General features: G+C 34.3%; 1 protein-coding gene across 1 annotated transcript in view; it reads left to right on the forward strand.

Moving 5' to 3' along the window:
- Positions 1-27,198, forward strand: part of EPHA6 (EPH receptor A6) — an 827,849-nt gene that overhangs the window by 161,192 nt on the left and 639,459 nt on the right. Inside the window, exon 3 of the mRNA XM_021687948.1 lies at positions 22,994-23,657. Coding sequence (XP_021543623.1) covers positions 22,994-23,657 — 664 coding nt within the window. The remainder of the gene's footprint in view (positions 1-22,993; positions 23,658-27,198) is intronic.

Consider the following 27,198-nt stretch of genomic DNA (forward strand, 5'->3'; position numbering starts at 1 on the left):
TGAAACTCACTTAGAAACAGAGGAGTAGGGGTGCCTGGGTGGCTCATCTTTAAGCGTCTGCCTTCGGCTCAGGTCATGATCCCAGGGTCCTGTGATGGAGCCCCATATCAGGCTCCCTTCTTGGCGGGAAGCCTGTTTCTCCCTCTCCCACTCCCCTGCTTGTGCTCCCTCTCTCTCTGTCTCTCTCTCTGTCAAATATATAAAATCTTAAAAAAACAAAAACCAAAAAAAAAACAGGAGAGTAAAAACTAAGAAAAGAAAATGTTTGTATACCTTAATCACTAATCTAGTAATAGTTGCATTCATTTGTCATCTCCACATAGAATAGCAATAGGCAGAGTCAAAGTAGGCTAACTCAGGTCTCCACCCACTCAAACTCCTGCAAATCCTTGGCCACTTCAGCTATTTCTGGGACTTTTACTCAGAAACTCTCCCTTACAACTAAGGTTGAGGATTTTGTTACTGAGTCTATCGTAGGTTGGCTTTCTCTTCCTTTTGGAGGAATCCTCTACTGGTTTTCACAGGTTATTGCAACAAATATAGTGAAAAGACTTCTTTAGGGTGCAGCAGATTGCCAGACATGTTTGGGTATTTCTGTGCCTACAACGGAGACAATTTAAGTTCATGTCCAGAAAACTCATCATCTGTCACACAACAGAGTTCTGGTGTTTCCTCCTTGTTAAAACAAAAGTGAAGAGATGTGCAAAAACATCAAGTAGGTGGGAAAAAATATTGTAGTTTAAGCAGTGATCTCTCCTAGACATGTTTATGTAAGGTGAGAAACAACATCTGTGGTAATCAGTATATATAAACCTCTAGCTTTGGGTAAAATACTACTGCCCTATTTCCAAGATACTATAACCCTGTTGCCCAATTGCCAATATTTGAAAGGATCATTCTTCTCATGTGGCTCTTTCCCATGTTTCTCTCCCAGATCTCCAAATTTTTTGGATGGTTTATTTATGTATAAGAAATGAGAGACTCTTGACTTTGGGAAACAAATTGAGGGTTGCAGAAGGGGAGTTGGGTGGGGAAATGGGGCAACTGGATGATAGGCATTAAAGAGGGCACGTGATGTGATGAGCACTGGGTGTTATATGCAGCTGATGAATTATTGAATACTACATCTGAAACTAATGATGTACTTTTATGTTGGCTAATTGAATTTAAATAAAATAAAAAAAATTAGAAATGAGATCTAGTTGAATCTTTTTACTTTCTGGAAGAGAGGAGCCTCTTGGAAGAACCAAATTATGGTTGCCTCTTAATTCTGACTGCTTAGTTAAATGACACATTATCATCATTATTCTATGTAAATCCTCTAATCCTGCTTCCTATTCATATTCCTATTTTTTTACGATAGACAACTATTCTGTTGTATTTGAGGTGAAAACCTTTCATTTGTATATTTTCTTAGACATGATGAATATGTTATTTTGGTTTTCATAAATGATATTATACCATAGATCTCATTTTGATCCTATTTTTTATCAGCCCTATGTTTTAAGATCTGTTTTTGTTGCTCAATGTGCATTTACTCTTTCAATAGTAACCGCTGTGAATGTATTATGTTGCTGTCTGGTTCCACTACATTTTACTTATCTCTAGTGATTACCTTTAACTTCCAATTACCATAAATCATGCTATGGTGAACATACTTATACATTTCCAGTTATGGACCTGAATATTTCAGTGCGGTTTATGTATTTGTGAATCTGTGTATGCATGTACATGTCTTGGGTATATACGTAATTAAAGTGTCAGAAGATTGTCCTTTGTAGTAGCCTTGAGAATCTATTTCCTCATCAACAATATATGAAGTTTCTTCCTTGCCTACCTCCTGACAATACTTGAAAAGATAGAGCTTTTTCATTTTTGTCAATCTTAATGAATCTAAAATGTTATTTCAGTGCTGTTTCAGTCTAAGTTTTAATGAGTTTGTGAATCTTTTCATATACTTGGCATTATTCTATGTCCTCAGGTATTTTTTTATTGGGGTTGCTGGTTTTCTATTATTGATTTGCAAGAATTTTTTATGTAGTCTGGATATTGTAAGTATTATCACTGCAAAAAACATATCCAACTCTTTCACCTACCAATTTTGACCGTGGTGTCCTTTGTTGAAAAGAAATCCTTATTTTTATATAATCAAATTCACCAGTTTTTCACTTTATATTTTGTACTTTAGATTATTGTTTAAGAAGTCTTTCCCCAGCACAAAAATATTTGTTTATACTATATATTAACTTTGAAGTTTTACCTTTCATATTTAGGTCAGTTGCCTTTGGGGATCAACATTTTTATGAGGGATTATATAGAAATCCAATTTTATTTTTCTTTATATATTGAGTGAGTTTTCTACTGAACAGCCTATCAATTGCACTGTGATTGTGTATGCACCCATTGTTTGATATTTATTTCCCATATGAGCATGGTCTTTGAACTCTGTATTATTTCATGATCCATTTGCCTGTTGTTGTGCTAATATACAAAATTTTATGACTGTGGAATTATAGTATATTGTAATATCAGTAGGGCAAGTCACTACTCTAGGACCTTTTTTTTTTAAATAACTTAAATATTCTTGACATGTTATCCTATCCTATACATTTAAAGTGTTAGTTTTCTAAAGATAATGAGCTAGTATTTATATTAGAATTCAATGTAATTTATAGATAAATGTGAGGAAAATGGACATCTTTACCCTATTAAAGCATTCCATCACTATCACAGATTGTAGTGTCCCATCCAAGAGCATTAGATAATTTTTATTTATTTATTCAGAACTTCTTTTGAGACCTTCACAGGGAGCCACCTGGCAAAGCAAAAATGTGATTCCAAGTACCACAAAGCAAAGTACAGAAGGTTACCTCTGAAGCTGAGAGACAATACTTAATAATGGCTCAGATAAGAATGAACTGTTCTTCAAATTTGGTTGAATTTATTTAAGTCCATTACACTAGGGATTTGAGGCATTTACATTTCTGCTCTCAAGTTTGAGCCATATTTCTGTTGTTGCTATTGCTGTTACTTTTTTTAGGAGAGTAATTTGTTGATATTTTGTAGTAAATAAGATTGTTATTTTTTTTGAATAAAAACACCACTCTAATTCTTTATTATTTAGTTTAAAATAATTGAAAAAAATATAAATCATTTCAGTATTAATGCTTCATGATGAAAAATTTTCTTTTTTTTTAAATTTTTTTATTCTTATGTTAATCCCCATACATTACATCATTAGTTTTAGATGAAGTGTTCCATAATTCATTGTTTATGCATAACACCCAGTGCTCCATGCAGAATGTGCCCTCCTCAATACCCACCACCAGGCTAACCCATCCTCCCACCCCCCTCCCCTCTAGAACCCTCAGTTTGTTTTTCAGAGTCCATTGTCTCTCATGGCTCGTCTACCCCTCCGATTTCATTCAATTGAAAAATATTCCGGATTTGACTTTGTACATTCACTTATAAGATGACATAACATTTCATTGATTTACAGTGTTTTTTTCTAAATATTTTTATAGAAATATAAAAATAAAAAGGCATAATAGGTGTTCAAAGTGAGTGTATCTTATAAATATAAATATATATTTTTAGATTGTTATATTTTTATTATCAAAAGTATATGAATTAACTAGAATTAAATAGGAAAACATTTGGAACTAGGCTTGGAAACTATGTTTAATAATGATTTTGTGCTGACAAATGGAATGTAAATTCCATTCCATATATAAACATAAAATTATAAAAAATTTAAAAATTCATAAATCATGAAAAGGAAAGTAAAATTAACTGATAATTCCCTCTTTGAGAAATAACCCCTGCACTGTTATTCCAGTGTTTTAAGAGATCTTTCCTCAGCTCTGTGTGGATATCTGTACTTTCTCTGTGAATATGTGTGTGTGTGTATATATATATACATATATATATGTAAATACACACATTATTATTATGATATATATTTTATGACACATGGGTTATATAATATATAATAAATTATGTATAACTTACATATTATGTAATATATGCATATATTTTTCAAAATGGAAACTATAGTTCACTTATTTTATTTTTTTATTTTACTTTTATTAGCATGTTTGTTTTTTAAAAGTTTTTATTTTAATTCCTGTTAGTTAACATACAGTGTTATATTAGTTTCAAGTATACGCTATAGTGATTGAACAATTTCATATATCACCTGCAACTACTAGTGAACTCGTAATTACCATCAACTATTTAACCTCCCCCACACCCCTCTGGTAACCATCAGTTTGTTCTCCATAATTAAGTGTTTCTTGATTTGTCTCTTTTTTTTTTTTTCCTTTGCTCATTTATTTTGTTTCTTAAATTCCACATGAGTGAAATCATTTGCTAATTTAATTACTGACTTATTCCACTTAGGATTATACCTTCTAACCTCATCAGTGTCATAGCAAATGGCAAGATTTCATTCTTTTTTATGGCTGAATAATATTCCATTATATATTATTTAGTAAATATCACATCTTCTTTATCCATTCATCTATCGATGGACACTTGGGCTGCTTCTATAATTTGGCAATTGTAAATAATGCTGCTATAAACAGGGGTGCATGTATCCCTTTGAATTAATTGTTTTTGTATTCTTTGGGTAAATACCCAGTAGTGAGATTGCTGGATCATAGGATAGTTCTACTTTTAACTTTTTGAGGAACCTCATACTATTTTCCAGAGTGGCTACATCAGTTTGCATTCCCACCAACAGTGCAAGAGGGCTCCCCTTTCTCCACATCAGGGTAATGGTGGTCTCATAGAATGAATTTACAAAATTTCCTTCCTTTTCTATTTTTTGGAATAGCTTGAGAAGAATACATATTAACTCTTTTTAAATGAAGTCCAGAAGCCATCTGGCCCTGGACTTTTGTTTGTTGGGAGTTTTTTGATAACTGATTCAATCTCCTTGCTGGTTATTGGTCTATTCAAATTTTCTGTTTCATCTGTTTCAGTTTTGGTAGTTTATATGCTTCTAGGAATTTATCTGTTTCTTCCAGGTTGTCCAATTTGTTGGCATATAGTGTTTCATAATATTTATAATTTTATTTTGTGTTTTGTTACTTCACCTCTCTTTTTTTCTTGATAAGTCATGGCTAGAGATTTATCAATTTTATGGATTTTTTTCAAAGAACCATCTCCTGGTTTCATTGATCTGTTCTATTGGGGTTTTTCTTTTTTTTAATTCCTGTATCACTTATTTCTGTTCTAATCTTTATTACTTCCTTCCTTCTGCTGATTTTAAGTTTTGATTGTTGTTCTTTTTTTTAGTGGTGTCTTTATCTGGTTGTTGTTCTTTTTCTAGCTCCTTTAGGTGTAAGGTTAGGTTATTTATTTGAGATTTTTCTTGCTTCTTGAAGCAGACCTGTATTGCTATCAACTTCCCTCTTAACATTGCTTTTGATGCATCCCAAAGTTTTGGATAATTGTGTTTTCATTTTTGTTTGTTTCTATGTACTTTTTTATTTCCTGGTTGACCCATTCATTGTTTAGTAACTTATTATTTAACCTCCATGTATTTATGGTCTTTCCAGATTTTTTTCTTGTGGTTGACTTCTAGTTTCATAACATTGTGGTCAGAAAAGATGCATGGTATGAATTCCATCTTGAATTGTTGGGGCTTGTTTGTGGGCTAATATGTGATCTATTCTGGAAAATGTTCCATGTGTACTTAAGAACAATGTGTATTCTGCTCTTCTAGGTTGGAATTTTCTGAATATATCTGTTAAATCCATCTGTTCCAGTGTGTCCTTCAAGGCATTGTTTCCTTGTTGATTTTCTGTTTAGATGATCTATTGATGTAAGTGGGTTTAAAATCTCCTACTATTATTGTATTATTATTGATTATTTCCTTTTTGTTTGTTACTGACCGTTTTATGTATTTGGGTGCTCCCACATTGGGTGTGTAAGTATTTATAATTATTATATATTCTTGTTGGATTGGCCCCCTTATTATTATATAGTGTGCATCTTTCTCTCTTATTATAGTCTTTGTTTTAAATTCTGTTTTGAATGATATAAGTATTGCTACTTGGCTTTCTTTTGATAGCCATTTGCATGATGAATCTTTCTCCATCCCCTCACTTTCAATCTGCAGGTGTCTTTAGGAGTAAAATGACTCTCCTATAGGCAGCATATAGATGGGTCATGTTTTTTTTTTACCCATTCCATCACCCTGTGTCTTTTGATTGGAGCATTTGGTCCATTTACATTCAAAGTAATTATTGGTAAATATGTATTTATTGCCATTTTATTACTTGTTTTGTGATCATTACTGAATGTTTTCTCTGATACTTTGTTGTCTTTCTTTCATGGTTTGCTGATTTTCTTTAGTGATATATTTGGATTTCTTTCTCTTTGTTCTTTGCATATTTATTAGTGGTTTTTGATATGTGGTTACCATTGAGTTTGTATATAACCTGTTGTACATATAGCAGTCTACATTAAGTTGATGGTCATTTAAGTTTGAGCCCATTCTTTACTCATCTCCTCCCTACATTTTAGGTATGTATAGTTATATTTTACATCCTTTTATTTTGTGGAATTCCTTTACTGACTTTTTATAGAAATACTCATTTTTACTGCTTTTGTGTTTCCTACCTTTATACTGTCACTTTTGGTCTCTCCTCTCCACTTAGAGTCCCTTTTAATATTTCTTGCAGGGCAGGTTTAGTGGTCATGAACTCAATTTTTGTTTGTCTGGGAAACTCTTTATTTCTCTTTCTGTTCTGAATTATAGTTTTGCTGGATAGAGTGTTCTTGGCTGAATATTTTGTCCATTCAGCATTTTGAATATATCACGCCACACCCTTCTGGCTTGGAAATTTTCTGCTGAAAAATCTCCTGCTAGTCTCATGAGTTTTCTCTTGAAAGTTACTGTTTTCTTTTGTCTTGCTGCTTTTAACATTTTTTAACTATATTTTGCCAATTTAATTACAGTATGTCTTGGTGTAAATATGCTTTTGTTGATTTTGATGAGAATTCTCTGTGCCTGCTGGATCTGGATATCTGTTTCCTTTGTAAGATTAGGGAAGTTTTCCTCCATTTTTTCTTCAAATAAATTTTCTGCCCCATTTTCCTCTTTAGGGACCCCTATAATATGAATGTTATTACATTTGATGGAGTCACTGAGTTCCCTAAGTCTGTTCTCATTTTGCAGAATTCTTTTTTCTCTCTTTTGTTCAGTTTGATTCCTTTCTATTACTCTGTTCTCTAGGTCACTAATTCATTCCTCTGCTTCTTCCAGACTGTTGTTGATCACATCAAGCATGTTTCTCATTTCATTTATTGAGCCCTTTATCTATGCTATGTTATTCCTTTCTCTCTGTTAAGGTTCTCACTGATGCATTCTACTCTTTTCACAAGTCCAGAGAGTTCCTTATGATCATTGCTTTAAATACTCCATCAGGCATGTTGCTTATATCTGCTTCACTTAGATCTCTGGCCTTTTCCTACTTATTTATTTGGGATAAATTTCTCTGCCTTCTCATTTTTTCAAAGTCACTCTGCCTATTTCTGTGTGCTAGGAAAGTCAGTTCTTGAAGGTAATGGCCTTATGAAGAAGAGGTCCTATAGTGCTCTGCTGTGTAGTTTTCCCTGTTCCCCAGGGCCTGGCACTTCTGGGCGTATCTCCAATGTGTGCTATTTGTGCACTGCTGTTTTGTCTTAGACGCTTTATCCTTCACTAGTCATCTGCAACAGTCTTTGCCTATTGTGTGGAGTGCTGGTCCCTGGCCTAAATGTGACATGTTTTTGTTTTTAAAGATTTATTTATTTATTTGAGAGAGAGAGAGAGCACAAGTGGGACAGGCAGAGGAAGAGGGAGAGAGAATCCCAAGCAGACTCCAGCCATTGAAGTGGCTGATGATCATTAGACATAGTTTTACATGTGGGGCTCAATCTCATGGCCATGAGATCATGACCTGAGCCCAAACCAAGAGTCAGAGGCTTAACTGACTGAGCCACTCAGGTGCATCTGAATGTGACATGTTTTAACTAGGTGTGCTCTGGTCTGTCAGCGTCACCACTGGGAGGCTCTGCAATACTCCCAAGTGGGGAGACAGAGTGTGAGCAGAGGTTTGGGCAGGTCTTCTGGGGGAGGGGATCTGCTATGTGGGACTGAGGCAAGAGTGATCGGGAGGGGCTGTTCTGCCAGAGTGTGTGTGGGGGTGGTGCTTGGTATAAGCAAGTTAGATAGGCAGTGTTGTTGCTGCGCTGGTTCCAGCAGGTGGCTCTGTGCTTATGTAGAGAAGTCGGGGAGGCAAATGGCAGAAACCAGTTTCTTTGTTCCTGGACAGGTATCTCAGTGAACCCTGTCCTTCTGGGATGCTGTCTGAGAAGAGTGAATAACCTCCCCACTCTGTGAACCAGGTACTCTTCAGATAGCTGTTTCCATGCTCTGTGTCCATGGCCTGTTTGTCTGCCTTCTCTGTAAGAGTGCACAGTGCCCTCTGGGCTGGATACCAGTGAACTCACTGACCTTTAAAACCCCAGGCTTTAAGCCCCACTGGTTGCCAGAAGTTAAGAAATTTGGTCCTTCCCATTTTGCAAGCCAGTTGTTATGGGGATTCATTTTCCCTGTGTGCTTGCTGTGTTCTAGTGTGTTTCTTACTCTTCTCTGAGACCGCAGCTCCCTCCCCACCACAGCAGCTTTCTCTCCCAAACTTCCTCCACACTTCCTACTTTCTTTGATGTGGCCTCTTCTCTGCCTTTAGTTGTGGAGTTTGTTCTGCCAGAATTGCAGTTAATTTCTGGTTATTTAGGAAGATTTGATATTTAGCTAGTTATATTCATGGGTCAGCAGACCTCGTACTCCACCACCATCTTCCAGCCTACTTAACTTGTTTTATAATTCAATTTTTCCACTTAATATATCATGGACATTTTCATAAGCCATTAAATGCTCTTTTCAAAATGAATTTTAATGACTAAATGGCATTCTTTCATTTCACTATTCCACAGTTATTTTTTAAACCTTATTATGATAAAATGCTAGAAGTGGAATTTCTAGATCCATGGCTTAAATACCTTCTTAGAATTCTTAAATATATTACCAAGTTTTTCATGGTTGGTACCCACTGTGCCAGTATTTTTTCTAGGAAGTCCTTTTACTCCTAACTTTTTGGTGTTATTTTGTATTAGTTTTTACTCTTATTAGCAACGTGCTGATGTGTGACAGTTACTCTTTCCTGTGGGTGTGTTGTGTTTTAGTTATTAGATGATTCTTTGTCTTGCCAAACACTTTTATATATTTTTGTATTTAAATTTGGAAACAAGTGTCAGAGTAAAGCTGAACAACTCTAAATAGTGAAAGAAATTAATGTCCTTGAAGAAAATTTGAAAGAGGGACTGTGGGTTGCAGTTAGATTTTGTTTATTATAAAAACCAGGAATCTTTATTTTTTAAAAGTAGATATTTAACGATTACTGTTTGATAATGATATGTATATTTTATCTTCTGTACCTTCTGTTTATATGCTGGTTTACAATTTTTTTCTTTTCGTTCCCTTTATGACTCTTTTATCTGGAATTTTTTCTATCTTCTACTTTACTATATTTCTATTTTCTCAGATGAATATGTTCATTGATTATTTTCTATTGACTTGTAAACTCTTGCATTTAGTTTATTACTCTAAATAGTGACTCTTTTTAGTATATGTTAGATCCTTTAAGTAAATGTTAGAGATGATGCTAGCTTTGAATGTAAGCTTTTAACTGTGGGAATCATATCTATTTAAGCATGTAGTACCTAGTTTAATTCTAGGTCCTTTTGATTTTTATCTACTTAGGAAATATGCAATGTTTTGCTTACTGGGCTTATGAATTATATATTTTCATAGAAAAAATGCAATAAAAGCAAACATACAGAGACATGTATATATTTTTGTGTATTTCAAGAGTGTATCTATATAAAAATATTTCATAAATATTTACTGATAATACCCTCATGTTCTTCTATTTCTTAAAAATATTGGATTAATCAGAAGTATACATGATAATTAGCATCCAATCATTTTTGTCTTTTACAAAGTACCTAAGTACAGAAGCACCTAAGTTCATTGGGTCCATATAATATATTTCAGAGCTGAAAGATTTATGTTCCCAACATGACCTTAAAATTCTGTGTGATGCATAAGTTTTATTACTATGCTAACAGCAATTTTCGTTTATTACTCTGTAGAATATAATATGTAGTATTCAGGGATAGTTTTTTCCTTGAAGTTTGCAGGATGAATGGTTGTTAAGCATTGTTATTTAGTTAGCTTCAAATATTATTTTGCTTTTTTTCTTTTTCCTAAGAAAAGATTAATGGAACTTTTTCTAAAGGTTGTTTGATATAACAGGGTAAGTTCATTACACTGTCTGGCTTATTGCACAGTAATGATTGTGTCAGATCCTATATAAAGGCATGCAGTTCTTTTAAATTGTTATACAGAAAGAATATAATATATCTAAACTATACTGTAGGTCATTAATAATTTGAGAGATTAAAAATAGGGTGTAGGGGAAAATTCTCAACTTGGCTCAGCAGTGTAAAATTTTCCTTCTAATTACTACTAACTTGTTATTCTAAAATAATTTTTTAATAACTGGAAATCAGTCCCGCAGAGTTATTTGAAAAGAATAGTGCCGGTGCTTTTATACTTTTCCCACTATATATGCATTTATATGCTGTGTTTAAGAATCATTGAATACAAATATGCAAATTTAATGAGTGTAACCTATTGTAATTTTATTCAAGTCAGACATTCATATATGACACATGTAATTTATATCTTTATGTCAGTTAATTAACGCAGACAAGTATGTTTGAAGCCATTGGAGTGGCTGATGATCATCAGACATAGTTTTACGTGTAGGACTTTGGTGTCAAGTTTTGACCTACCAGGAATAATTCCCATGGAAATGTAGTCCTGGGTAGAGTTATACTTTTAATTGAATTGTGGAGGTCTAATATAATTTGAAAAAACAAGTGAAAATCGATATTTTTGTGCAGTGTTAAACAACATATGGACCAGAACATAAACTAAGAAGATATGTACAGAATCATCTTCTTACTTCGGAATAATCTCTATAAATTTATTTTACACATTACATGTCTATAATAAGAAAGCACTCTTCTCCAGATTTCTGCATGAGGATTGTGCACTGCACCAGACCTTTTCTTGTCATAGCTGCCATAACTTCTCCGTTAACAAATCCAGTAGATATCAGGCTGTCTTTATTGTATTGGACCTTTCGGAGCATTGGATATGCTTAAATACTTTCTCTTTCATTAGTCATTTTCTTCCATAATGTGTACAGAACACCACTCTCCTGGAGGTTTCTTCTCCCAACTTGCATTAACATATACAGTTTGAGTATTCATTTATTTCATACTTTGTAAGAATTACCAATTCATAATTTAATATACTTACATATTCTATCTTTTAAAGTAGAAAATTAATGAGAATCAGGGCTATCGACTTTATTAGTATTAGAGCAATGATAGATGACTTGACTGGGTCAGTGAGTAATCCTTTTTAGTCCTTCTCTATTAAAGGATACCACCTAAGCAGCCTGGGTATTATTTTAGCTGCTCAGTTCACTCTCTCTTCTGGTGTAGACACATATTCCTGATTCCATTTTCCTTTCCTTTTCCTCCCTCCCTCTTGAAATCATACATAGACATATAGAGACAGAGCACCTCTCAGTTCTAAACCTGAATCTTCATCCTACCTTAAAATCGTGTGTATTAGCATAATGCTGGCTGACTCATCTGATGTTTGCAGGCTTCAGTTAAGTCATCTGATATTTTTATGTTCAGCTAAGTCATTGTGAAAGCTCTAAAATAAGATTAGTTTAGGAGATAGCTCAAAGTGTATATATCTCTCGATAATGTGTGATATTTAGAATCCTGATTTAAAAAGTAATAGGTCTCCCATTAGTGGAAGCATTCAGAATTGGTTTACAATTCAAGCCTTCTATTATTCATGTCTACGTTCAACAAATACATAAAACCTACTATAATCCTGGTGTTGTATCCCGCTGGTATTAAGGATAGAGTGATGAACAAAACAAAGTGCCTGCCCTCAGAGAGAATACAAGCTACCTAAATTTATTTTAGTTCAAAGACTCCATAGGGACCAGTAGGACTTTTCAGATACTTGTGGTATTGACTCTTCTGTTTTCTTTGTAAACTAAAGAAGTCAACTCCCTCTTTTAAGTCAGTGTCCTCATACATAAAACCAGGATTTGTATATGTTTTCATATATGCAAAGTCCTCTGGAAAGTAGCAAGGTATACTACTTCCTACTTTCCAGATGTATTGTTGAATATAAGGCAGAGTAATTCAGATGAATATTTACCATATCTTTATTGTAGAAATCATATTTAAATATGACATTTACAGGGCACCTGGGTGGCTCAGTCGTTAAGCATCTGCCTTCGGCTCAGGTCATGATCCCAGGGTCCTGGGATCCAGTCCCACATCGGGTTCCCTCCTCGGCGGGAAGCCTGCTTTCTCTCTCCCACTCCCGCTGCTTGTGTTCCTGCTCTCGCTATCTCTGTCTCTGTCAAATAAATAAATAAAATCTTTAAAAAAAAAAAGATAAATATGACATTTACAGCATCTTCATTGTTCAAGAGAAAAATCTCAACTTTTTTATACCAATTAAGGCTTTCAGACATTCAGAAGATAGACTCTAAGAATTTTTAATCTTCATATGACAATTTTTATGGGAAGAATCATTTCTTCTTAATGGAAATTATCTTTTTTTCTATCATATTTTGATCCTGTTAATAGGACAAATGCACCAAAAATAATAAATTTATTTATGAAACTTAGTCTCAGCAGTTGTCTTCTAGACATGTCATTGATTCGTTCTTTTTTTAATTAAGTATCTTTGTAGTCCTAATAAAAAAGTTTTATGTTTGCCCAAAGTGAAATAGAAATGTATCTGCACATGATACATTTTGCTTCTTGTTTTATTCTCTGAAAGTAGTTATCATTTAAATGCAGAACCTTCACTTTTCTGCTGCAAAAACAGATTTATGTTATTAACTACATGCCTAGCAGCGGAATTCAGGGCACTAATTTTCTAAGTTTGTGTCAGTATATTGACTCAAAGTGAATATTTAAGTGTTTCTGAGGAAAATATCACATTAGAATAAGAAAGCCCCTTTAACAAGCTTTTCTTTGATTGAGAATATTAGATGCTTATGATTTAAAAATTAAGCCCCCACTACAGTGTTACCTAAAGACATGCCTACGTGCATTCAACAGCTTTAGTTTATTTGGATTATGCAAGGTAAGAGGTAAAATATTTGGAACAAATCAAATATATGCCATTTTACCAAATGAAGGCTTGTCTTCATTCTCAGCTCTTCTGTTTTTATCATTCTTAGAATGATGCTGAAGGTTTTCTTCCCCTGTCTCCCTCTCTCATTTAAATTTAGTTCAGTCTTGAGAAATAATTAGTTACAGCCACATTACTACAAAACACTTGGTAACAAGGTATACATGGAAAGTAAGAATTATAGGCTTATCATTATTTTATTGTTGTTTTTGTTTTACTTTAATCTGTCTTTATCTTTTACCTTTGGAAAAAGTCTGAATAATAGGCTATCTCATTGCTTTATTAATTAATCAACTGCCAATATAATGGTAGCCAACTTAAAAAGGCTTTTGCTCTTTTGGATTCTATATCTTTGAAATGATCTTTTGTTATATTCTATTTTCTTTGTGTATCTTTTCTTTATTTATCAAAATCACATTTTAAAGAAATAAATAAGGAAAAAATATTTTTCACCACATATTTATCTCCCTATTAGCTTATAGCTGGGATCTGTTGCAGATGGAGGCAGAAATAAAATTAAGACTTACTAATTTTAATATTAGAGTGTCTCATAGTATTGTAGTATGTGATTTTTTTTAAAGGCAGAGGGAAAAGGGAAGAGAGAAAAACAATTTCACATGCATATAAAAAGTACTTATTCATTTGGAAAGCACAGGTTAAAGGTAAAATCCAAAATATTTTTTTTATAGCTATCTCATTCTTCAATGTTATTAAAGTGCTTACTTCCCTAGTCCCTACAATCAGCATATTTAACTTTGGTTTTTACTGATTTTTTCTTTTTTTCCACAAAACAGACCAGCCCTAAAGCTGTTTAGGGTCCTAAGGATATGATCTTTCCCCCCCTCCCTTTTCTGTCTGGAGATACAGTGGTGAGCATGTTAGTATGAGGGTTATTTTACTTCTTTTCCTACAAGTTTTCTGAACTATGGTTTTTGAGTAAGTAATCAGGACTTATTACTGCTATTTGAAATTATAATTAGCTTACCAACAGCCCTTTCTATGCTGAGAAACAGACTATCTACTTTTATTTTAAAATTTTAAAATTTTTAAATTTATTTTTGAAGTGAGTGTTTATATTCCTGATGAATTCCAAAGATTTTCAAGAAGGAAGAAAGTATAAATTTGAAAGATTTACATCTGCAGTTTAGATGTTTGGGTCAATTTACCAGCAGATTGTCCGAATATGCTTGCCTAGAAAGGCTGTTTGATTGCCTGATTTTGTTCTCTGAGAAAAGAAAGAAATCTGATTCCACAATGACTGCTGTTGCTTTAAGAATTAATTTCTCTGTTCTAATTTTCTATGCCCAAAAGGAATCCAGCTTTTTGACCTAGTTTATTTAGCTTGCTATGGAAACAAAAATTCACGTTGTGTGGGTGGGATGGGTTTTTAGAGAACTTCACGCATAAATGGATTAAGTACTGTTCATAGCTCTTTAGACTTCCTGTCACTTCTAAGAAACATTCCCTTTAAATGATGCTGCCCAAGAGATCCATCAGTGGAGAAATATTCTTAGGTGCCATAAAGCACTAAGTCATATGCACAAACTTTTGATAACTTTAATCCTGTACCAAGTGTTTCCAGGGTGTAAAAGTTCCTGCACCTGTTTAAAACAATCACACACATAACATTCTCTAGTGTAAAATACTTAGATTTACATGATCCTTGTAACTGAGGAAATTACACTATGAAATAATCAGGCCTGTCATTAGTTCTGCAATTGAAATTAAGTTGGTCAGTTCTGGGCACCTGACTGACTCAGTTGGCTAATCGTCTACCTTCGGCTCAGGTCACCATCCCTGGGGTCCTGGGAGCCAGCCCCATGTGGGGCTTCCTGCTCAGTCGGAGCCTGTTTCTCCCTCTTCCTCTGCCCCTTCCCACCACTCATGTTTGCACTCTCTCTTTCTCTCAAATAAATAAATAAAATCTTAAAAAAAAAAGAAATTAAGTTGGTCAATTCTGTCAGCTATTTGCTTTTACATAATAGGAACTGAACTCAAAATATTCTAACTCCTCTATCTTATATTGTTTAATTTTTAATATTTTACATATAAGACTTAAAAATAATATAAAACAACTCACTGATAAATAATGTAGAAAAGAGCTCATTAGAGCAAAACTCAAATTATGTGTGTATTAAAAGATAAACTGAGGCATATTAAAATTTCTAAGAGTATATTTGAATAAATTTGAATCAGACAGTGTCAAACCAAAAGTGGTTAAGGGTCACTCTGCTAACAGAAGCTAGGGAAAAGGCTTTTATAGAGCAATTGTGGAAGCAAAGCAAGGAGATTATTTGATTGTCTGTAGCTTAAGTGGGTGTCTTATTTGGGAAAGACTGGTTGGCTTCACAATTGTGATAGGTTGTTCATAGGTTTTGTTTTTCTAACCTTGGGGCATTTACAGGAATTTAGTATAGCTTAGGTTTCAGTTTGCTCAAGTAGTCTGCAAAGGCATTAGGGCCACCTCAGTCTAACGGCATCCTTGTTTAATTACTTTAAGACATACTTCCGCAGGGTAGAATATCTTGCAAAATGTATCTGCTCTTAAGGCCTGGATGAATAGAAGAGAGAGAGCTTGTCATACAGTCATTTTATGAGTTCTTTTTTTTTTTTTAGATCAAGGAGTGGATATATGAATTATATGTGATGAATAGAAAAAGCTTTGCCTCTTGTAGTGTCTTGCTCAGTGAAAGCTTTTGGTTAAGCAAGAATCAGTTGTCCTGTGAAGGGTTGTCAGGAAGACTGTCTCATGACCCATAAGCTATTTGTTCTAAGAATGTTAATGTTGGTTATGATATGGTAAAGTCCATGAGGCCCCAGGAGGAAACCAGGACTAGACTTGGAAAAACAAAGTTTGTTATATTCTCAGGACTCAAGAGGAGTAATCACATGCCACACAGGGCCACAGGGGAAATGACAGGTTTTGGTTAAGTGACAGAAGAAGGGGTGAGGGGAGAGCCTCAGCCAGAGCCTTTATTGGGTTTTCTGTGGGAAAGGCAAGGTAGGGCAGAGTAGAGTTTGGGATTAGCTAGTTGGAATAGCTCCTACAGGCTTTAGACTTAGAGGGGGTCTCTAGTTGCCTGGCATCTGGCTCTGGGATAATTAAGGGCAGGGAAAATATTGGTTTGGTATACCAGAGAGTTAAATAAGGAAGTAGCTGGGGCCATAGACTCAGGTTTGGTTGATTTGCATATGAAAAATATGCACTAGGCTCAGGCCTGCTATCTCTAATTGGCTAGCCCTGGAGGGGCAGTCTCTCTCAGGCCAATAAGCATGCCAGCAAAATCATAAAATACAGAAAATAAAATTAAAAGGTCTGGTTTCAGTCTTTGGTCCATGCAACACTGGGCAATGAGTAATTCCTAGATATTGGGTTCCTTGTCAGTAATATAAAAATGAAAATATTTATCTTGCTTTATTGGATTGATGAGAAACAAGTAAGTTAACATTTGTGAAAAAGCTTTAACAAGTATAAATTCAGTATACAAAATAGTTGCCCTCAGGAGTCAATGAATCCAAGATACCCTTGAAGTTTATAAAAGAAAGAACCCTTTGGTGTACAGCTGATTCTTACTTAACCAAAACTTCTCACTGAGCAGAATACTCCAAGTTACAAAACTTTTCCAATCATCATTTTGTAATTTATCTATCCACTCCTTGATTCAAAGGAAGGACTTATAAAACTACCATGAGACAGAAGAAACTCTCTATTCTACTCATGTAGGCCAGAAGAATGGATATAATTTGCAAGATACAATTTGCAAGATACTCTACTGTGCAGAAGCATATGTGGTTTAATTTTTGTAGTACCGAGCTCTTTTATACACTCTATATTAGTGAACTGTTTTATATTGGTATTTTAAGTCCTATATAAAAATATTTTTTAAAAAGCATGAGATTAAGGAGTCAGAGTATTTTGGGTTCAGTACCTATTATGTAAAAGCAAGCAGCTGACAGAATTGACCGACTTCATAGAAGAATTAATAACAGGTTTGATACATATTTTCATCTTGTAATTTCTACAATTGCCAGGTATCTGTACATCTAAATACCTTACAGCTATAGAATAAATTATGTGTTTGTTTTACATAGGGGCAAAAACCTTTACCCATTAAACATATGTGGTGCAGGGCTACATTTGCTAAAAAGTGTGTGCATATAGATTAGTCTTGTGTATTAATTGCTATTCATTCTTCTCCTTAAAAGAAGACTTAAAGCCATCTGAGCAAGGAATTCTGGGGTCTTACCTACAGTGTGGTACAGAACAAAAGTGTGGGATCTAAGCTCTTTAAAGACCTTCATGGCTTCTTTTTTTTATTATGTTAATCACCATACATTACATCATTAATTTTTGATGTAGTGTTCCATGATTCATTGTTTGCATATAACACCCAGTGCTCCATTCAGTACCTCCCCTCTTTAATACCCATCACCAGGATAACCCACCCCCCCATGCTCTCCCCTCTAGAACCCTCAGTTTGTTTCTCAGTCTATAGTCTCTCATGGTTTGTCTCCCCCTCAGATTCCCCCCCTCATTTTTCCCTTCCTACTATCTTCTTCTTTTTTTTAACATATAATGTACTATTTGTTTCAGATGTACAGGTCTGTGATTCAACAGTCTTACACAATTCACAGTGCTCACCATAGCACATACCCTCCCCAATGTCTATCCACCCAGCCACCCCATCCCTCCCACCCCCCACCACTCCAGCAACCCTCAGTTTGCTTCCTGAGATTAAGAATTCCTATCAGTGACATGTATCATATGATCTCACTGATAAGAACTTCACGGCTTCTTATTGGGCTCCATCCTCCAGTGGCTGTACAGTACCACTGGTATGTTCAACCTAGATTGATTAGAAGGCCAAAATTGACAGCTTTTTGTAGCAGGGGAGGGGCACAGCTTGGACATGAGGGCTGGGGTGCTCATATATGTGCATATGTGAAGCCTTTCATGATATGGAGTAGAGCTAGAGTCAGGGAAGCAAAGAGAAGTGGGATTGGCTAAGGTTCAGGGCTGTCTCTCTATGGGCTACACATGCTAAAATAGAACTCAAAAGGACAAGTATTCGATTTGATTTTTTATATTTTACATTTAAAATTTTAAAATTTTAATTCCAGTGTAGGTAACATACAGTGTTATATTAGTTTGAGGTATTCAATATAGTGATTCCACAGTTCCATACATTACTCAGTGCTCATCAAGAATAAGAACATTTTTAATCCCCTTCACTTATTTCCCCCATCCTTCTACTCACCCCTGCTCTGGTGACCATCAGGTTGTTCTCTATAGTTCAGAGTCTGTTTTTAAGTTGGCTCTCTTCCCCTTCCCCCTGCTCTGTTTATTTGTTTTATTTCTTAGATTCCACATATGAGTGGAATGATAGGGTATTTGTCTTTCTCTGACTGGCTTGTTTCATTTAGCATTATACTCTCCAGCTCCGTTCATGTTGTTGCAAATGGAAAGATTTCATTCTTTCTTATGGCTGAATAATATTGCATTGTATGTATATACCATATCTATATCCATTTAGCTATTGATAGACACTTGGGCTGCTTCTTTAGTTTGACTATTGTAAATAATGCTGCAATAAACATGGGGTATGTATATATGTATATATCCCTTCGAATTAGTGTTTTCATATTCTTTGGGTAAATACCCAGTAATGAAGTTACTGGATCATAGAGTAGTTCTCTTTTTAATTTTTTGAAGCACCTCCATACTGTTTTACATAGTGGCTGCACTAATTTGTATTTCTGTCAATAGTGCATGAGGGTTCCCCTTTTCTCCACACCCTCACCAACACCTGTTGTTACTTGTATTGTTAATTTCAGCCATTCTGACAGGTATGAGGTGGTATCTCATTGTGTTTTTTTTTTTTAAAGATTTTATTTATTCATTTGAGACACAGAGATACAGAGGGAGAGAGAGCATGAGCAGGGGAAGAAGCAGAGGAAGGGGGAGAAGCAGGCTCCCTGCTGAGCAGGGAGCCCGATGCGGGGGCTCGATCCCAGGACGCTGGGATCATGACCTGAGCCGAAGGCAGAGGCTTAACCATCTGAGCCACCCAGGCGCCCCTCATTGTGGTTTTGATTTGTATTTCCCTGATGCTGAGTGATGCAGAGCATTTTCCCAAGTTTCTGTTGGCTATTTGGATGTCTTCTTTGGAGAAATGTCTGTTCATGTCTTCTGCCCATTTGGATTATTATTATTATTATTTTTTGGTGTTGAGATGCATATTTTTTTATATATATCTTTGCTACTAACCCTTTTTCATATATGTCATTTGCAAATATCTTCTCCTATTCAGTAGGTTGTCTTTTAGTTTTGTTTGTTGTTTCCTTTGCTGTGCAGAAGCTTTTTATTTTGATGTAGTCCCAAAAGTTAGTTTTTTCAAAGGCCAAGTGTTTTAAATTTGAACCTGGCCTTCCATGTTTTTATGAAGGTATCTTTGCAACTTAGACAAAGAGAACATACTTAGAATTTGATCTGATTTATTTTTTTAAAAGATTTTATTTATTTATTTGGCAGAGAGAGACACAGCGAGAGGGAACACAAGCAGGGGGAGTGGGAGAGGGAGAAGCAGGCTTCCCGCTGAGCAGGGAGCCCAGTGCGGGGCTTGATCCCAGGACTTGGGATCATGACCTGAGCCGAAGACAGCTGCTTAACGACTGAGCCACCCAGGTGCCCCGAATTTGATCTGATTTAAAGAATGATTTATCATTTTAACATATTTAGAAATATGGTCTGTGAGCCTCATATTCCCATTCTTACTGTGGACTCCACAATTTTAGAGACCTATTTTAGTAGTTGAAAATTATAACAAAAAGTTTGTATAACTGTGTAAACAAAAATATAGCTATGTGTATGTATAATATTTCTGAAGGCTATATTATGATTAAAATATCAAACCAATTCTACATCTGCTTATGTTAATATTTTTAGCAATCTTCATAGTCTTCTAGATCTTATACCAATATTAAATTTATATTCTTCTTTTAATTAGATTCAAATTTAAAAATTTAATTTCAGTTACTTTCAATATTTTTGGATAAGATGAAATTTAACAGCTTATCTGTTTTAACTATTTTGGTACCCAAATCTAATTCTGACTTCTTTTATAAAAATTAAAGAGAGAAGAAACACTACTGACCATTGAATATCACAAATTTAACCCAGAAAATGATGCACCATTTTATTAAGAATCTTTATGGAGTGTTTTTGAGAAGAACCACATTTCTCATTCTTTGTGTATATTTTGTCATTTCCTCATCCCTTGGTTCATATAACTTTTGATTCAGTGAGTGTATGTTATATTGTTCCCATTCCTGACCTTTCTTTCCATCTAAACATTTTTCCCCCAAACCCACACATTTTTAAATAAAGATATGAAATGATTTCAGGATTTTTTTTTGTCACAAGAGGCAATTTTTGACATTTTAGTTAAATATGGTATTTTGGGAGAATTGATTGTGATAAGCATGGTTAATACTTTTTATTAATGTGAAGGGGTATAGTGTGAAGGTGTTAAAATATAATTATTCAAACAGAATTTATTGAGAATATAGCTCCATACTTCTATATGGGAGAGTAGAGGATGCAGTGTAGACCATAATAATTACATGCATTTCCTGAGAAACAAATCAGTTCTGATTAGAAAATTTTCTAAAATTGGAATAATCCTTGGTTGAGTACCTCTGATGTTCTCCAGTGGGTGAAATCCTTAGAATTTTGGATACTGATTTTGGTAGTTTACAGATTTTATTATTTGCATCTTGCTTCACTGCTTATATTCTGAATGGTTAGTTTGCCTTTAAGATGAGCTATGATAGTGGTTTGCCTTAAGTTTAAGTTAAGACCCATGATCACTAGAATGAAAAACATTTGGATGGGTAATTGCATGTATCTTCATGAGATTATTGGATAACTCCTATGTTTATCAAGGATGTTTTGCAGAATTATATCCACAGTCCCAAAGGAACTTTTTGTTTCTCCTGGAAAATATCCTATGAAGTTCAAGTTAGCAACTTATAAACAAAATTTTTAGAAGCAGATTGTTTTTAAGGTTGCATGATAACATAAATTCTTTCTTCGTGGAAATACACAGTAGATATTGAAAGTGGTTAGTGTCATAACTGTCCTATAGACTGAAGAAAGTAGCCATTCTATTAGAAACTGCTAAGTGAAATTCAACTAGTCTTGATTAAGTGACTCTCTACAGCCAATTAAAGTAAGAAATTGCAAACAGGATGTGTTAAATAATCTTATAAATCACTGAAGTATGGTATTGAGAAATAAAATACTTAATCGCTATAGAAAATAGTTTATTTCCAGGATACTTTAATAGAAATGAGAAACTATGATGAATGCCATGTTTTCCCAAAAAGGCTATAAAATTACCAGAATGTTTTTTTAAATCTATTGAAAATTATCACTTACTATACAAATAAAATACAATTACATTCTCTATTTATAATTTGGAATTATCAATATTTAGATGTGTAAATACCGACAATGCCAGTTTATTTCAAGGTACTTAGAGATTTTTATTAAATTTGTAAAAAAGGATAAAGTTTTATATGCATATAAGTGGCAGAATGCTCAATGTCAACATGTAGACGTGAAGATAATCCAATGATGCAGCTCAGAGTAAAAGCTAAAGTTTTTTAAAATGCTTTATTAAAGGCTTTATTTTTGTCCTTTCTCTTTCTGTCCTGTTACCTAGTGTGCTCCCAGGGCCCATTCATACTGTTCCTAAGATAAACCTGTATACTCCTGACTAAGGGTATTTGTACTTACTATTTCCTCTTGACAAGGTTCACTCTCTCACCTCCATGACATTGCTTAAATGTCACCATCTCAGAAAGGCGTTTTCTGGCCACCCGATTTAAAATGGCAGCCCTCTTCTCCATCTCCCTGCCTTAATTTTCCCATTGTACTTTCTACCATATTTTTCAATTTACTCATTTACAGTTTTTATCTTCTCTCCTCACTCGAAGTAAGCTCCATAAAAGCAGGGTTCAGCTGGTTCACTACTATATTCCCAGTGTCCAGAATAGTGTCTCATAAATATTTCTTGCATAAATCTATGACCTTATTTATGTCTATTTTCTATCAGTAGACATGTAAATATTTAATTGAATACTGCTAAATATATCTCAATTTGTGGCCGATTGGATATGAAGGCAGGTGGGTAACCACTGTGTTTGTCATCAGTCTATTTATTTTGATCATATAATGGATGCTATTTTACATTTGTATAGTGTACCAGGAACTATTTACATTGTTTTACGTATATTAAGTAACATACCTTACAACAACCCTATGAAACATGTACTATTATCAGTTCCATTTTACAGTTAAGGAAACAAGAGGTTAAAGTAAGTAGCCCTTGGTCATACAACTAATACGTAGTAAAGCAAGGTTCATACCAGGACAGTTGGTATGTCCAGAATCTACACTCTTAACCAGAGGTTCATGGTTAAAATCCTCCTGCATTGTTGCTTTGAATAGCTTCATTTCTGTCCTTTTTATATATATTTCTTCACTAAAACAGAAAATTTTGGAAGTAATCATATCTGTTTAACCACTGTGGTTTTATAATCATTTGATTTTTTTTCTTGCAGTGGGATGCTATCACTGAAATGGATGAACACAATAGGCCCATTCACACCTACCAGGTATGCAATGTAATGGAACCAAACCAAAATAACTGGCTTCGTACGAACTGGATCTCCCGTGACGCAGCTCAGAAAATTTATGTGGAAATGAAGTTTACATTGAGGGATTGTAACAGCATCCCATGGGTTTTGGGGACTTGCAAAGAAACATTTAATCTGTATTATGTGGAATCAGATGAGTCCCATGGAATTAAATTCAAGCCAAGCCAATATACAAAGATTGACACAATTGCTGCTGATGAAAGTTTTACACAGATGGATTTGGGTGATCGCATCCTGAAGCTAAACACGGAAATTCGTGAGGTGGGGCCTATAGAAAGGAAAGGATTTTATCTGGCTTTTCAAGACATTGGGGCATGCATTGCCCTGGTCTCGGTCCGTGTTTTCTACAAAAAGTGCCCCTTCACTGTTCGTAACTTGGCTATGTTTCCCGACACCATCCCAAGGGTTGATTCTTCTTCTTTGGTTGAAGTAAGGGGCTCTTGTGTGAAGAGTGCGGAAGAGCGTGATACTCCTAAACTATATTGTGGAGCTGATGGAGATTGGCTGGTTCCCCTTGGAAGGTGTATCTGCAGTACAGGATATGAAGAAATCGAAGGTTCTTGCCACGGTAAGAAAGAAACTCTCAATTTATCATGCATTTAAATGACGTTTTAAAAAGATGAAGTTTTACATTTATTTTCAAATAATACATTTTCAAATGCTATTACTGGCAGAACTGATTGTGGAAGAAATTATTAATTATAAGATAGTTTCTTATTATTTTTCCCCTTAGAAAGGGTATATGAAAATGTAAAATAAGTTGCATACCATGACAAGTGTTCCTCCATATTGACTTCAATAAAGTAGTTAAGCCATATGAATGTCTGTATTCACCTAATTTTTATAAAGTAAGACAACATCAATAGCAGCAACAAAAAACAAAAGGGATTCAAAATGAATATTTGCTCAAATTTCATGTTTGATGACTTACAGAGAATCTGGCATTTAAAGATAGTTTGAAAACAATTCTTTCTTTCATGTTGAATTGTAGTAACTGAATAGTACCTAGATAAGATGAAGTTATATTTAAATAAGTGAGGAATTCACATATGTGTTTTCAAAAACATACATAATAGTTTATGCAGGTGTTATGTGTTTGGTGATTGAATACTGCTGTGTTAGAGCTTAATTTATCTTTTGCTACTATTTTTTTAATACTTATTTATTTGAGAGAGAGAGAGAGAGTGCATGCACACATGCACGGTGGGGAGGGGCAAAGGGAGAAGGAGAGACAGTTACAATCCTGGACCCTGAGATCACGACCTGAGCAGAAACCAAGAGTTGGACGCTTAATAGACTGTGCCACCCAGGTGCCCCTATCTTTTGCTACTAGTAAGTGCAATTTCCCACCATGTAACAAATTACCTTTTAGTTGTTGTAATAGTAGTATTTGTGTAAGATCTGTCAGGAAATATTAACAAAACACAATGTTAATTAAGTTTAGAACCATACCTTTCACATTGTTATGGTAATAAAATACCTGTAATTTTCAAGATCAAAGATTTTTTCTTTCTATGTGTATCATTTTGTGAGGGCTTATTAATCTAATAAATTTATACATTTAAAAATTTTTACACAAAGATAATATACATCAATTGTGTTTGGATTTAGGACTTGTAATCAAAACACAAATATAGAAATAAAATTATGGCATGATAAATAGTAACATAATACAGATATTTCCCTCTTAATGGTGAATGATTTATAAGTTTGTTTTCTGTATCATATTGAATTTATTGACTTCTTTGTTGGTGCTATATTCATGTTCTTTAAAATGATAAATAAGAATAAATAAAAATAAGAAAAAAACATACTTGTATAAATGTAAGGGTCATAAAAAATACCTGTGAATTTTTAAAGGTTTTATCTATTTATAAAACACTCGGGTTCTTGAATGTTGAAACTCACTAGAGTTTCCAATGATGGTTATGTTTGGTTGTCTAAAAATATCAATATTTGCACAGAATCTGTAGTATAATTTTTATAAAGCATGAATCGGCTTTTCTCCACTATTTAATTATTAAAAGATGTTTCATTCAAGTTTATCAATATAGATTGAATTCAAAATTTTTATTCCCCTATAACAAAGATTTAGAATGGAATAGTCAGAAATGATTCTTTGAAGAGGCTTTATAAAACATTTCTATACATTGGAAAATAAGCTAAAGAAAAATTAATATATGTGAATAATCAGTGGGATTAAGAGGGTAATAAGAGCTGAGGATAAAACATTACACATACTAACAATGTAGTTTTCCCACATTTGGGAAATTAGGTAGAAGCTGGGCATTCATTGGCAAAAATATGGTAAAAAAGAATATGGTAAAAAAATATTTTAAAATATGCAAAGAATAATTCTCAGGCCTTGCGTGATTAACTTTTACTGAATATTTGTATTTTTATGGTATTAGTCACAGAATAAGAGGTAGTGACAATTATTGATGGCTACATGTTTTTTCTTAATCTGTTTATTCTGTGAATTTCATTCTTATATGTCTTAAAATTCTTTCATTTGTTGGGTAAGGATGATTTTAGACAAATGATAATCATTATCAGCTTATGTAGACTCATCTGTTTTTGTGGCTTGTTATCTTTATTTTAACTTATTTGATTGTAGAAACATAAGAGAGTGGGTACAGTATAAATGTTCATCATTTCCTTGTAGTGGATGGCAGAAATTGGAAGAATTAAGCTTGGATTCTAAATCCATGGCTTATTAACTTTGAAATCACAGTTTCCTTATCCATAAATAAAGTAGTGGTTCTAATCAACTCATGATAAAGTATATGGAGAACTAATAAAAACACACACATCTGCGTGGTTCCAATTTAATACAACAAATTGCTATTTACAAACACAGAGGAAGCCAGAGTGGATGTAGAGACCTCATATTTTGAAAGAGGTACTTGCACTACCACCAGTCTCCATTTCAGAGTACTTATTTAAGTACTCTGTTTTTGATGTTTTGCATTGCTTCTTTATTTCCTTTGATGATAATTTTTATCAGATTCTATTGCCATCTGTCAACAACTTATTTCACAACCAAATCTCTGAATTACATGTAAGCTAAGTGGCCAATTAATTGGAAGTTATATGAATAAAATCATAGCTCAAATAGTATATGGTCACATATGTAATGTGAGATATAAATGTGTGTGGGGGGGGTGGGTGTATAACTGGAGAAGAAAAAACGGTATCTTGGTATCATTTCTTCTGATCTGTTTTGTTAGAACATTTAATTTATTTGAGCTATTAACATTTTTGAATACCTACTTATCTATTAATCACTTTGGTAAGTGGTAGAGAAAAATATGAATAAACCTTATGGTTTAGTTATCTATTGTTATTGAGATGAAAGAACCCAAAACTTACTAGCTTAAAATCACACTGATTTATGATTTCTCAAGGCTCAACTGGGTAGTTCTTTTGTTTTAGGGTAAGCAAAGGTCACTAATGCAGCTGAATTCAGCGGTGAGGTTGACCAGAGCTAGAATGTCTAAGATGACCTCTCCTCTTCCAGAGTTCTTTGTATATAGTGTCTCACCATTTAAGAATCTGGTCTAAGGTTTTTTACAGTACAGTGGCTGCCTTTAGAGGGAGTTTTTCAATGGCCAAATAAAGAGTATATGAGGGGGTACTCTACAAGGGAGTGAATACCTGAAAGCCAGTGTGACAGTATACCACAGTCCACTCTGGATTCTCATGATTAATGTCCCTCCTTCATGCACAAAACCCCACATCCTCCATTATGGCATCATGTTGAAGTCCAGAGAAACACGATTAAAAATCAGGTCCAGATGTAAATGAAGCTTCATAGCTCAAGTTCCTCTTGACCTGGACAACTGAGAACTAAAAAGATAAGTTATTGTTCCTCACACACCCAGTACACATGGGATAGGGATAGAATAATTGTAAAAGATTCTCCCATTCCTAAGGGCTGGGAACACAGCTGTCACTGGTCCACTGTGATTCTGAAATCCAGCTGAATGTTGTCAAGATCTCTTATAATAAGGGCAGGGAATGTTCTTTGATTGCATCCCAGTTCTGCTCCCTGGAATTGGTTCTCTGTGGTTCTTGGCTTCCTTCTGTGGTTCTTGGCTTCCTTCTGT

Source organism: Neomonachus schauinslandi, chromosome 1, assembly GCF_002201575.2.
Source record: "Neomonachus schauinslandi chromosome 1, ASM220157v2, whole genome shotgun sequence".
In the NCBI taxonomy this organism is placed as follows: Eukaryota; Metazoa; Chordata; class Mammalia; order Carnivora; family Phocidae; genus Neomonachus; species Neomonachus schauinslandi.